The 13,105-nt window shown below is 52.3% G+C and overlaps 5 protein-coding genes across 5 annotated transcripts; 2 read left to right on the top strand and 3 right to left on the bottom strand.

Annotated features, from left to right (window-relative positions):
- Positions 1–3,187: 3,187 nt before the first annotated feature.
- Positions 3,188–4,649, top strand: NUU61_002563 (pyruvate dehydrogenase (acetyl-transferring) subunit E1 alpha; the record flags this gene model as incomplete). Its single annotated transcript, XM_056653145.1, has 4 exons — positions 3,188–3,307; positions 3,397–3,530; positions 3,610–4,064; positions 4,144–4,649. The coding sequence occupies 4 exons, from the start codon at positions 3,188–3,190 to the stop codon at positions 4,647–4,649; spliced, it is 1,215 nt and encodes a 404-aa protein (XP_056514212.1).
- A 374-nt stretch (positions 4,650–5,023) lies between these two features.
- NUU61_002562 (uncharacterized protein) lies at positions 5,024–5,576 on the top strand (the record flags this gene model as incomplete). Its single annotated transcript, XM_056653144.1, has 2 exons — positions 5,024–5,331; positions 5,453–5,576. 2 exons carry the CDS (start codon positions 5,024–5,026, stop codon positions 5,574–5,576), a joined length of 432 nt encoding a protein of 143 aa, XP_056514211.1.
- A 532-nt stretch (positions 5,577–6,108) lies between these two features.
- Positions 6,109–7,623, bottom strand: NUU61_002561 (uncharacterized protein; the record flags this gene model as incomplete). Its single annotated transcript, XM_056653143.1, has 1 exon — positions 6,109–7,623. One exon carries the CDS (start codon positions 7,621–7,623, stop codon positions 6,109–6,111), a length of 1,515 nt encoding a protein of 504 aa, XP_056514210.1.
- A 681-nt stretch (positions 7,624–8,304) lies between these two features.
- Positions 8,305–9,751, bottom strand: NUU61_002560 (mitochondrial 37S ribosomal protein uS4m; the record flags this gene model as incomplete). The annotated part of the gene is made up of 3 exons (XM_056653142.1): positions 8,305–9,150; positions 9,227–9,649; positions 9,716–9,751. 3 exons carry the CDS (start codon positions 9,749–9,751, stop codon positions 8,305–8,307), a joined length of 1,305 nt encoding a protein of 434 aa, XP_056514209.1.
- An 862-nt stretch (positions 9,752–10,613) lies between these two features.
- NUU61_002559 (uncharacterized protein) lies at positions 10,614–12,865 on the bottom strand (the record flags this gene model as incomplete). Its single annotated transcript, XM_056653141.1, has 2 exons — positions 10,614–12,398; positions 12,458–12,865. The coding sequence occupies 2 exons, from the start codon at positions 12,863–12,865 to the stop codon at positions 10,614–10,616; spliced, it is 2,193 nt and encodes a 730-aa protein (XP_056514208.1).
- Between the last annotated feature and the right edge of the window lie 240 nt (positions 12,866–13,105).

Genomic DNA, 13,105 nt, shown 5'->3' with positions numbered 1-13,105 from the left:
GTTAGCCGAAGTGTCGATCCTCCAAACGTTTTCTGTCACCCATTTGGCTGAAGAAAAATCGGTACCTTTCGGTCGAACCAAAATGAGAGGTTCCAATGACGACGTTTCCATTTTCTGCAGATGTTTCTCTCCCAACGGTATACATTTGCTGGTCTCAGATGGAGAATCGGAAATGACTCTCGGATTGCGAAACATTTTATTGATCCTCGGCCTCGCATAGACCGGGTGGCGGTCCCTCTCCGCAATGGCCGATCGCTCCTCTCTCTTGCTCTTTCTCTGTCTCTTCTTCTTCCCCCTCCCAGATTTGCGAATCCTTTCACTTGGCTCCTACCACTCGCTTCGTGCTTGCCGCTGTGCTAATGTCAATCCTTCTCCACACTGACCTCGTCCCACCCTCTAGCGCATGGGTGATCCCAAGAGTTATAGGGGGGAAGATGAGGAGCTAGGAGAAATTATTTGCACATCTCCATGGACGATCATGCCGTCCCGTGACTAGCGTCGGCTCCTCTGGTCGCGGCGATCCTCGCGGTCCTGCTTTTTGAGGTGCCGCCGAGAGCTTGCTCAAGCTCTGCCGCTTTGGAGCCGGCTTTGCAGAGTGGACCCTGCCGGCTGGGTCCGCGTTCCCTGTCATATCCCCAAGATTAAGCACTTTTGTCTGGGTGGGACGCATTGCTTTTGCACGACTGGACCTGTCCACGTTTAAAGCGAGCCTACCAAGTCGGCAGAATGGCCTAGGTTGAGGACTAAGGGATTTGGTGGACTCGACTATGGGTTCTCTGCAAGACTGCAAACTGTCTCAAGCGTGCTGCGTGGAGTAGCTTGGCCCAGAAGAGCTGTCATAAATGCCCCTGTAACAACTCCAGCCTGCTGTGGTCCATTTCCCTCGTGTGGGCCAGGCGAATATGACAGCTCGTCTCGGGAGACCACCAGTAGCTCCATTGCTTGTAATGAAACTATACACGTCTCCATCGCAATACCAGGACTCGAAAATTCGGCACATTCCCTGTATTTAGTCTCGTAGGGTCATGATCATCGCCGTTAGAACGTTAAGCGAGCGGGGACCCAATGCACATCGACGTCTTCTCGGGATAGCTTGGTGTGTTGTGCTCCATTCCCAGGCCCTATCGCCCACCGGTGTTTCAGCTCTCCTGACCGGGTTCAAGAACCACACCAAAACAAATAATCCCGAACTTAAGGTTTACAAATGAAACATGAACTCTTAGCTGCTATTCTCATAAGACTCACCCGAAACCCGACCGGCATTAGTTGTATCAAATACTCGGGAGTTGTCTCTGGTGAGGGCTGGGAGCTTTTTCCCAAAAGAGAAGTATACCCATCCTCTACTTTTTTTCCCCCGTGACATACCCCCCTTCTAAGTTACTCTTACAAATGTTTCAAGGTATGTTTCCCTCAAAAACCAAATCCTCCTGGAACTACGCATCCACATCAGAATGTGTCTCTGATAGGGAGATTAAACGATGAAACCACACATGAAACATATTGGCCCCGGAGAAACAAAGCCTACGAACTATACATCCTCTTGGAGCTACAAGTCCCAGGTTCTTGGGGCGAGCCCAGACCACGCTGGAATATCCGACCCATCTTGTTGCTGATCGGTATTTCACCGAACGTGTCGATGTTTCAGTTCTGCTCTCAGGCCTAATGCCAGGTATAGTATGTAAGGCTTGAAAACTCAACATTGCAAATTTGGAACACTTATTTTTCGTGATCCTGATGCGAATAATATAAATATGTAAGTGTGTGGGTCAAGGCGCAAAGGTAAGGCGGCCACGTTCATGATTACAATGTATCGGGGATTTATGCACGCCTGATTCCTATCTGACATATAGGGCTGTTCGAATCTATTAGAACAATCACTTTCAGAAAACCCGGGTGGGCATGTGTTCACCGACTTTTTCATGTGAGTGTGGTATGGTCTATACATAGGTTGAGTATATGCACGATGCATCGACTCTCTATAGTTGACTGGTCACTGTCAGCTGCGCTTCTCGAGTCACAACGTGCTGGTGATCAATACAGCATACAACGTGCATGCGGCGTAGAAGTCTCATACTTTTGCCTCATTTGACACAAATCGCTGACCCTTGCTTTGCTCGGGCAGTTTGGGAGACATAGTAGAAAGAATTTTATGTGAAAGGCGTTATCATTTGCTTGATATCCGCATTACGATGTTTACTCTTTCCGAGTATCTTTCTAAATATCTTTGTGGGGGGTTTTTTTTACTACTTCTAATTTTATGGCGCCCTAGAAAGAATAAATTTTTACCCAAGCTAATTGCTAGATGAACGTTACTAAGAAACTCGCAAAACGACACATCGTGTGGTTTTTTGGGGCAACAGTTATACTATCACATATCCTTATGTTATGAGTAGTTGACTGATCATCTGTCATTCCGCTTCGCGGCACACGATGTGTCGAGTATGCCGTTGATCAACACAATGTACAACGCACAAAGCAGAAGTCCCGTACTTTTGCCTCATTTGATACCCCTCCAGGACCATTTCCGACTGGTTGCGGTCACGGTTCATTTCTTCCAGTTTGGATCCAGCCCTCCACACATTGCATGGGCCAAGAAAAGCAGATGTTGGCCCTATGGGTGGGTACTAGGCACACTGGGTTCTGTTCAATGGAGAGGAAGCTTAAACACTCCTCTGTGTAGCGAATGCCAGAACATTGTGTCATTTTATGACAGTCATGTGCCGTTTTATAACAGCCAGCGGGCGACTTGAATAGTAGTTCCAAGTCTTGGAGTACCTGGAAAGCTATTTCTGTCGTCAGTGCAAAATAATATTGCGATGAACACCACATCAATTGCAATGTTGTGAATGTATATATTTGTGATGTTTTGGGGTCACCGTGTCTTTCCGATATCGGGGTTGCGCTCGAAGGGCAATGTCGGTCCTGTACCCTCCCAACCCATATTCTCGAAGAAGTACCAGATAATTCTGACTATAACCAGAGCCCTTGAGCATTGCAACTGTGTATCTCTTGTCGCTGCATGGTAGAGTAGGCGTCTTCGGAGTTTGGCCTGTTTGCAGCAGCCACACCGGCGGTTCCCGAAGGGGAAGCGCTTAGCTCAGCAGGGAAAGTTTGTTCCCAACATCTTGCGGGAAAAGAAGCATCTCCCACTCCCCTTCCATCTCCAATTGGGCTCCTTCTGTGCATCATGCTCTTCCGTACTGCGGTCCGCCAGGCTGCGCCTCTGCGGCGCCAGACCTTTACCCCTCTGACCCGCCGCTCCGTCACCACCGACGCGGCCTCGTCGCATGCCGAAGACATCCCGAAGGTTTGTTGAGCCCCCATTCGGAAAACTGGAAAACCTCCACGGACGACCGCCGGACTCGATACTAACCCATGCCACTTGCGCTGCAATAGGAGGATGACAAGCCGTTCACCGTCCGCCTCTCCGACGAGAGCTTCGAGACCTACGAGCTCGACCCGCCCCCGTACACCCTGGAGACGACCAAGAGCGAGCTGAAGCAGATGTACCATGACATGGTCTCGGTCAGGTACGAACCATCCCCCCCCCCACTTTAAAGCGTATTTGTGTTGCTGGTTGAAAAGTTCTGACGGATTGCTTGGTTACAGACGTATGGAGATGGCCGCCGACCGGCTCTACAAGGAGAAGAAGATCCGTGGTTTCTGCCACTTGTCGACCGGCCAGGAAGCCGTCGCAGTTGGCATTGAGCACGCCATCAACCGTAAGGACAAGGTCATCACCGCCTACCGGTGCCACGGTTTCGCCCTGATGCGCGGTGGCACTGTCCGGTCCATCATTGGTGAGCTCCTGGGCCGCCGCGATGGTATCGCCTACGGCAAGGGTGGCTCGATGCACATGTTCGCCGAGAACTTCTACGGTGGCAACGGTATCGTCGGAGCCCAGGTGCCTGTCGGTGCCGGTCTGGCCTTTGCCCAGCACTACAACGAGGAGCCCAATACCAGCATTGTCTTGTACGGTGACGGTGCCGCCAACCAGGGTCAGGTGTTCGAGTCGTTCAACATGGCCAAGCTGTGGAACCTCCCCGCTCTGTTCGGCTGCGAAAGTATGTCTTGAAACACCCGTGTCTTTTTTTTTTTCATCTGATATCGGCGACCACGGACTAACCAACTCGACTCAACTAGACAACAAGTACGGCATGGGTACCTCCGCCTCCCGCTCCTCCGCCCTGACCGAGTACTACAAGCGTGGCCAGTACATTCCCGGTCTCAAGGTGAACGCCATGGACGTCCTGGCCACCAAGGCGGCCGTGCAGTACGGCAAGAACTACGCCATTTCGGGCAACGGCCCGCTGGTCTTCGAGTACGTGACCTACCGCTACGGTGGTCACTCCATGTCCGACCCCGGTACCACCTACCGTAGCCGTGAGGAAATCCAGCGCATGCGCAGCACCAACGACCCCATTGCCGGCCTGAAGCAGAAGATGCTCGAGTGGGGTGTCACCTCCGAGGATGAGCTCAAGGCCATTGACAAGGCCGCCCGCACCCACGTCGACGAGGAAGTCGCCATCGCTGAGAACATGGCCGTCCCTGACAACAACAGCCGCATCCTGTACGAGGACATCTACGTCCGTGGTTCCGAGCCCCGCTGGATGCGTGGCCGTACCGTCGATGAGACCTTCTACTACTAGACGAACTCTTGTCGGAAGAGATGGGGTTGATGCAGCCTCTCCTTAATCGGAGTCAGGCTCTTTTCTTTTTGTCCGCGTGTGCTTCACGGGCTCGAGGATGTTCTTGGTCTGGAAGCACCGACGAACCGAGTCGGGTGCATTCCCGTTCCTTCCTACCACTTTCTGTAATTTAGCCCTCCCGATGACTATTCTTTCTTATGTGAGTCTTTGGTTTTCAATTAGAGTAGAGAGCAATTGTCACTGTGCTTTATACACTCATTGTATGCATGACATACACTATTTCTAGCGGGCGCAGTAGCCGCCATCCACCAGGATATTCGCCCCGGTAGTATAAGAGCTAGCATCGCTCAGAAGATATACGCTCACAGCTTGCAATGCCGTTGTCTACTTTGTTTTTCACCTGCTTCTCCGTTCCGCGGGTAGAGCATTGGGGCCGGCGAGGACTTATGCTGCTGTCCACCTTTGGCCAGTTCCTCTCGTTCTTGATCATCACCATCTTGTTGCGCTTTACAGAGACTAGCGGGAAAGGCTCGAATGTGGCCTCTCCGTCCATTGCCTTCTTCTTTTTGTTTTATATTTCCTTTGGTCTGGGGATTCTCGGTATCCCCTGGCTCTATCCCACCGAAATCAGCTCGCTGTCCATGCGGACTAAAAGCACGGCCGTTCCAACCGCCACGAACTGGTATGCACGAACTCGAGATAATCTCTCGGGAATCATCACCCAATGCTAACATTGGATCGTCTGGTCCAGGATTTATTTGTAACTTTGTTATTGTCGAGATTACGCCCATTGGCATCCAGAGTATTGGATGGAACTTTTGGATCGTGTGGACGGTATTCAACGCGGCTTTCCTCCCCGTGCTATACTTCTTCTACCCCGAGACCGGTTCGTTGGCAGCCATTCGTACCCGTTTTCGTTTGGGATGATAGGTGGAAAACATACTGACTTTATCCCACATCAAACGCACTCTTGAAGACCTCGATGCTTACTACCCGCTCCAACCCGCCTTTGATCGGCCTCAAGGATCCCAATGCTGATTCTATCCGACGCCCCCTGAAGTACATCTAACACGAGGAGGAAGAGATCAAGAAGAATTCAGACCAAGGGGGTGCTAACATGAACAAGGGGCATGTAGAGCATGCTGAGTAGAGGTTTATTTGAAAGAAGTACAGGGACTTTGAAGTATACCTTAGTAGCACACTTAACACTCTTATGATGGGCCGTGGCAGCTCCCACACAAAGGTCAAAGTATTTTACAATGTTTTGGAAATTGAATTGTTTGACTTAAAGTAGTCTCACGGGGATTTTTGTAGAAAATTTAAATACGGGACTGGATTCTCAGTAAGATTAAAATCTAAGCACGTAAATAGTCATGGGTATCAAAAATGGGAATGCAAGTGCAGCAGGGAAAACGCCCAACTCCCCGAATCAAAATAATGAGTAAACACCATGCGAATTTCAGACAGGTTCTTGTCTCAACATTTCCAGGATCATCTCCTGGGTCCGTTGCACAGAATCAAGCCTCTCTTCTAGTGCCGCTCGGTCCCGGTCCAGCTCACGCCGAACTTCAGCCTGCACTTCCTGCCGAAGCTCTTCTTTCAGATGGTCGATATCAACTGATGATGGAGTATACGAAGGAGAATGCCTTTGGGGTTGTGGCTGTTGTTGAGGGGGAAAACGACTCTGGATGTTGTGCCCTGAGGCAGCTTGAACCAGACCAGAGATAACCGGTGAGCATCGTGGGTCTGATCCATCGGGCCCAGACGCCGCATCCAGGTGCTTGTTGAGTTTCCCGAGAGTCTCAAGGACAGTGGTCACCATGCTGCTATCTGAAGATGGTCCTGGCGTGGTGGAGACAGGGACGGACGGTGCAGTTGGTGTCGGGCTTGCGTTGGAGAACATCGATTCAAACCCCGGGGGCAATCTGAGTCCTGCAGGGGCTGAAATTGAAGGAGATTCGAGCGAAGGCGCAGTGACAGCCGAGGCTGGAGCAGAAGCAGGAGTTGGAGTTGTCCCTAGGACAGCGTCACCAACCGGATCTGCGTCCTCATCATGAAAGGAATCCCCGCCGTCGACGTCCATCCCAGGACTGGTGAGCACCGAGACCCGATTGGAAGCCGGAATACGCCAACTAGCTGGATCTGCAGTCTGTGGAGACGACTGTTCGATGGGCTGAGATTTTCGGCGCTTCCGGACAGCATCGCGCTTTTCAATGCGTCGAGCCTCAGCCTGCTCCCAGCGCTGCCAGGTCGGGATCCATTGATCAATGGCCGCACGCCATTGTGGATTCATGAGTTCCTCTACAGGAACAGAGCCTGGCAAAGCCTGACTTCGTTGCTGCTGGTCTTCCAAGCTCTTGATGCGCTGTTTTGTAACCAGCTCCACCTTGCGGCGCACCGAATGCCACGAGTAGGGGCGACCAAGCGCGCGTGTGAACGCTGCAGCGACAGTTCTCCACCAATTGCACAGATTGCTGCGACTCCCGAAATTCTCCGCGTGGCGGTTGCAAATGTCAAAGAGCGCAACCTCCTCCTTGGTCGTGAGCCGCTTGCTATGTTTCCGGGAAGTATCGCCGTCGATTTGGTCGTTGTCCAAGGAACGGCGCTTCGTACCCCGTGCGCCTGATCTTGTTTTCGCCATCAGAGAATTGGTCCCATCTTCGTTACCGATTATGCCCGGACCCATCGGCATTGGCATATAGTACAGGTCTCTCTCGGCGGTGACGCCTCCAACTTCCCGCTGATTGCCTCCATTGTGTTCATCGGAAGTCCCTCCGCTGCTCTCGGACGCTTTGTCGATCACTGTGGGCTGGTTCTTTACTATGACCGAGGCAGAGTGTGAGCCCGAGCTCAATACCGAGCGCAATCCTGCTGCTACTGCTGTGAGATTTCTCTGGTGAGACAAAGACGACCGGTAAGGATAAGAGGTGTAATTCTGGTGCTGCGACTGGGAGTGCGGCATCGACGAGGGCATCCGTTGATGCTGTGGCATTGCCTATCATCAAGACCGGGGAGAGAGTACGACGCCGAAATGCGCGTGGGAGCAGCGAAATAATAAACAAGTTGGTCGCGGCGCAGAGTTTGAGGTTATGGCAGGAGAACCAGAAAAGCATGCAGCTCCAACAATAAACAGGCGCGGGAAACGGAGCTGAGGGGGTTCTTTGTCGATCGTGTGGGGGATGGATGGGGTGTTGATAAGATGAAGTGAAAAAAACGGGAAACAAAAGTTGCAATTTTACGGTGCGAAAAAAATACCGGCCTACAGCTTTTTGCAAGAGACAGACATGGCCACAGCAACTCTCAATATGACACATTATTCTCGAGGCTTAATAGGAGTCATTTAGGATGATCAAAGGATCTGCGCGGTTAGTTTACAAAATGGCAGAGTAGCTAAAAGTTCTCACGGCAAAAATAGTTCCATTTACAATCATATAGCTATGGTGATACAGGGAGACTAGTACAGGAAACAAAGATACAGACGCCAACACCATGGCCTGTCCTGATACCGGCCAGAGAAAAATATGCAGTGGTTAGAAATCCAAATCCAAGAGTAATACAGTCGGGGGAGGAGGAATGGCAGAAACACGGCAAAACAACACGAGGCACCTGTATGCCTAGAGGCATCTACGGCGATGACCTCTCTACCACCGTCTCCTCAGGTACCAGCCGTAGGCCGGGGTGCTGACCTCGTCGCCAAAGGGGGTGGCACTTCGGCAAGCCCGGGTCGGGCAACAGGGTGTCGTAGATACACGGCTGCGCAAATGTTCTGGTTGACCTCGAGATAGCGCGGGATGAAGGCAAATGCGGACATGTATTCACGAGGCTGCCAGGGAGTGGCGTAGGGCTTGGTGCTGTCGAGAGGGTTGTCGTGCATTTGAGCAAGAGCGCGCTTGAGGGCGAAGGTCTCATGTTTCGTCAGCCCCGAGGAGTCAACTTCCTCGCCTTGGGCAGCCTGCTGGAAGGCCTCGGAGAGCTTATCGCTCGCAAAGGGTTCCTCCTCCACCTCTCCGGGCACGGCCTCGTTTTCTTCCACCTCGGAAGGCCGTGGCACGGGCTTCTCAGCCTTGGAATCTTTCGGCTCAGCCTGCTTCGTCTTCAAGAGTAACGTGAGCTCCGAGAACTGGGCTTCCAGACTGTCAGTGAGAATGGTGCTCCTATCGGAGCGAGACAACACCCGGCGCACAGCCTTTTGGAACCCGCGCAGCTCCTGCTTGCGTTTAGCGGGAAGCTGATTCTTTCCACGGGACAGAATAGACTTGGCTTGGACCACCAGCGCCTGAAGGTTGTCCCGGGAGCTCTCCTTCGCGTCCGCTTTTTCCACTTTCCCCACTTTCTCTTCTGCCTCGGGGTTCACTGTTTCTTCGGCTGCGTCCTTCTGTTTCAGCTGCCGGGACTCGCGCCGTTCATATTTATTTTTGGGAGCGCCCGTGGCAAACATGACCCGTTCCGGATCAACCTGGAAAAGATCGCCCGGGTTGAGCAAGTAGCTGGGATGTCGCATCTAGCAGAGGGATATCCGTCAGTACCACAGGATTTCCCTCGAAGCCACGCGCAATTTCATGTCCCGGGGTCCATACCTTCTGTCCATTCACCGTAACTGCGCCATGAATGACAAACTGTCTCGCTTGTCTCGCACTGCTGGCAAACATAGCCCGGAAGATTGCGACATCCAAACGTCGCTCTAGGGGAGCGAAAGCCATTTGCGTGTAGGGCGTGATTTGCGGCTGTTTGGCATCACCCTCGAGGCCTGAACCTCGACCCGCAGATGCCCGGGAGCCATCGTCTGCGGCAAGATGGAGGGGGTTCATCGGGATAACACTGCGAATACGGTGGGAGAACATGCGCTTCCATTGACTTTCGCGAACCTGCTCGCCGTGGTAGGCGCGAGCAGTTGCCTTGGCAGTCCATTTTTGCTGGAAGAAACTGCGATTGTGGTTGAATGGCACACGGTATCGATGCAGGTTAAATAGGTTGTATTTGCTCCATGATTGACGGATTTTCTGGGACACGATCAGAGTGAGTTTGGGCCGATGGGAAATAGTTCAAAAATGGGCCATTGGACGTACTCCTCGGGACAGGCTGTTGCTGGCCCTGTTCCTCATGGTGGCGATTCAAGAAACACGACACTCAGGGTGGATGGGCTTTGACGTGGTCCGGGGACTGGATACACAGCGTACTGCCCGAGTCTCAAATCTTCTGTTGACACGTGACATGTGTTTGTCTTGTCGCCTAATTTATAAGGCATAAGTGGAACACGTATCTTATTGGATGAGGCCATCGCTCGCTTAACACTAGCGTGGTTTCCCAAAGTATTTAAACCTGCTCTCTCCCCCGCCCTTTCCCCTTCTTTTTTCTTTTCTTCTTCATACTTACCTTGTTTGGGTGGCTGCGATCATGAAGGCGGTCCACCACAGATTGGTCCCTGCATTGCACAGCGCGGCGGAACAGTTTGTTCAACGGCTTTCGGGTCATTGACAGGCGTATTCTTTGGCACCTTCCACCTTGTGGATCCTTTTCTTTTCATCAGTACTTGAGCCAGTGGCTCGAGGTTGGAGAAGAGATCTTGGGATAGTGAATTACATGAAAGGACAATCATCGCTTGACTAGTATTGAAATCATGTCTGAATCTAAAGACATGGTGGTCCCTGTCCCTACGGTCGGTGCAATCCCAGGCGTCAGGACAATGTTTGTAGTTCTTAGCAGTGGATATATCCATGGATGTTCTTGACTCGGAGCTGCTTCATTCCAATGTACCAAATAGAACCCATAAGTCAACCTCCCTGTGTCCTACTAAATCTCTCACTGCTTTCCATTCAGGCGATCGGAGAAGTGAAGCCCTCCAGTTTATATAGACACATAGATTGAATGGATATCTGATAACGCAATGCTCAACTCTCGAAGTAGACGCCTTGCCACATGAATGCAAAATAAATGTCAAATCATCACAAACAGCACTTCCATTCATCATTCCCTTCGGGAACTGGGGAACGCCTCTGCCAGCGCCTCCGCCTCTTGAGGGTTGGTCCACTCTTCCAGCAACTCGTGGGCCATGTCGACGGTCTCGTCGTCAATGCCAGCCTCGAGCACAGACCCATCACAGAATGCCAGTCGAGTGAGAACCACGAGATGTTTTTGCTTGCTGCCAGGAACACATGCCAACTTCTCTTGCATGTTGATAGAAGGCCCGTGACGGCGCATGACCCCGAATATCAACCGCATCAACCCGTTGACCAAGGAAACACGCAGGTCCTGCTCGGGTGGGGACGAGTACAGTGCGTCAATTTCGTCATGCATGGAGCGAAACAGGCGAGCGAGAGCATTCGAATGCGCTGCAATAATGGCGCTTCCGTGCTCCCGCGAGGGGGCCACAGGGTTAAATGCCAGGGCTTCCAGAAGCAGCAAGACTTCGAGTCGCATCGCGCAGATATCGTACGGAGTGTAAGGCTCGATGCCCTCGTCTGGCTGCGCTGACTCGCTTAGCATGAATGTCAAACGGTCGATGATCCACTTCTGCACGTCGGCCTGGTTCTCATCAGAGGGCATAATCGGGCCGAATGAGTCGGGGCGGATGCTGGTCGACAACAGGTTCAAAATGAGCACGATGTCCTTGAGCGGCTGCGAACCGTGCAGCATCACGAGAATAAACGTATGTCGGATCTGCCGCCAGAAACTTTCGAGGGCGCTTTTGAGGTGGAGAGTTTCACACGCAATATAGTAGAGCAGGCGAAGGGCCTCCGTTGAATCAACTCGCGGTTGCAAGTCAGACTGTGGTGTCTGTCGGAGCACCCGTGCCTTTTCCCGAGCAGCTGGGGAGTATCGAAACCTCGGAACAGCATTGACCTCAACCGAGTCTTGCAACACTCCCAGTAAAGAAGTCATAATTTCAGGCAGCGGGGCGTCATCTAGCGTCAAGACATATCGAACAATAGCTGCAAATCGAGGAACGGGTTCATAGAAGCGCTCTGTCAACGCTCGCTGCCATAGCGATCCGACTGTTTGCGTATAGTCTAATACAAAGCAACCCGTTTCAAGATGAGCGATTTCATCCATGATGAAACTGGATATAGGTCGACGCGGAGCCGAGGGGAAAGACAGCTTGGCCATCGCCTCGAGATCGGTCTCCTGGTCAGGAATCATGCGGTGATTCAAAAGTCGTTTCATCAACCGCTGGTCGCGGCTGGCAGCTCCTGGCGATCTGCGATCTTCATCGGCAATAATTTCGGGGCCATCGGGGGCATCACCCATCACAAGCTCCCCTACAGGGCTTAGTTGTAACGGTGTTGGGTTATCATGGCTTGCTTGTCGCTTCCGCTTTCCGGGCACTGTTGGCGTGACTCGTCTAGAGCGTGTCGCGGACTTGCTGGGCGACTGAACAGCAATCTCCTCGTCGTCAAATCCATCACGGAAGGGGAGCGCTCGGGACTTCCGGGGGGTGACAGGTGGCGCTTTGTCAGTCTTTTGTTTCGCTTTATAGTTGCGGAGCTGGTAAGTTTCTTCCACGAGGTCTTGTTGAAGGAATATGTTTTCTGTTGCCAGCATCTTCCCTTCAGACATGGCTGCCTCCACCTGTTCTTTATGCTTGGCTGTTTCGTCGGCCATGGCTTTCCGCAACGTTGCCAGTTGCCGGTCATAGTCTTGGGTCATTCTCGTTTGTTTAGATCGGATTATAGCGATCTCGCCGGCCTTTGTTTCGGCTTGTGCTTTGGCTGCAGCCAGCTCTCGCTGCATCTGCTCCTTTTCCTGTGCCAACTGTCGGGGCATTAGCCAAGTCTGTTGCGGTCCTCGAACCCCAGAAGAGAAAAACCCACCTGCTCAAGGCGTGCATGGAATTCACTGTAGGCGTGTAATTGGCCGGATTCGTCGTCCACATCCATGGGATCCTCCATTCCGCCGTTGATAGTCCATCCACTATCCTCGGCCATGACATGATGACCCGGCGGCAAGGCTGAGGTCATAACCGCATTGTCGTGCACCTCAGCCTCCAACTCCCCCACTTCCAGTGTGTCATACTCGTTTGTTAATCCGGTGTGTAGGCGAGGTGGAGGCTTCAGGGTCGCCTGGTTCTGAACAGTCCGCTCGTTTTGCACCGGTTGAGCATCGTGCTGTGTGGCCGAGGCCTGAGTGGCCTGAAAGGCATGTTGTTCCAGTTCATACAACGTACCCGGTGGCAGGGCGTCGAAGTCGTCAGAGAAGTAGTCATCGTCGTTGTCTTCCATGCCCCCGCCATGAATTTTATGCCCACTGAAATAAACTTATGTTTCGTGGGTGTAGGAAATGGTCAAGTCATCCTAGACGGGGCGAAGAGGAGCTGTAAGCGCTGTGGTGGATACACACTTTCACACAGACTGCCTTGAACCAAGTATCCAGAGAAAGCAGTCGAGGGATTGAGAGTGAAGCGGCGTAGATCCAGGAGACATCGCAGAAATCGCGTAAACATCACGCTGACCGCTTTCGGA

The sequence above is a fragment of the Penicillium alfredii genome (assembly GCF_028826965.1).
Source record: "Penicillium alfredii strain IBT 34128 chromosome Unknown utg000004l_segment0_segment0, whole genome shotgun sequence".
NCBI lineage: Eukaryota > Fungi > Ascomycota > Eurotiomycetes > Eurotiales > Aspergillaceae > Penicillium > Penicillium alfredii.
This window is presented reverse-complemented; position numbering and strand designations above follow the sequence as displayed.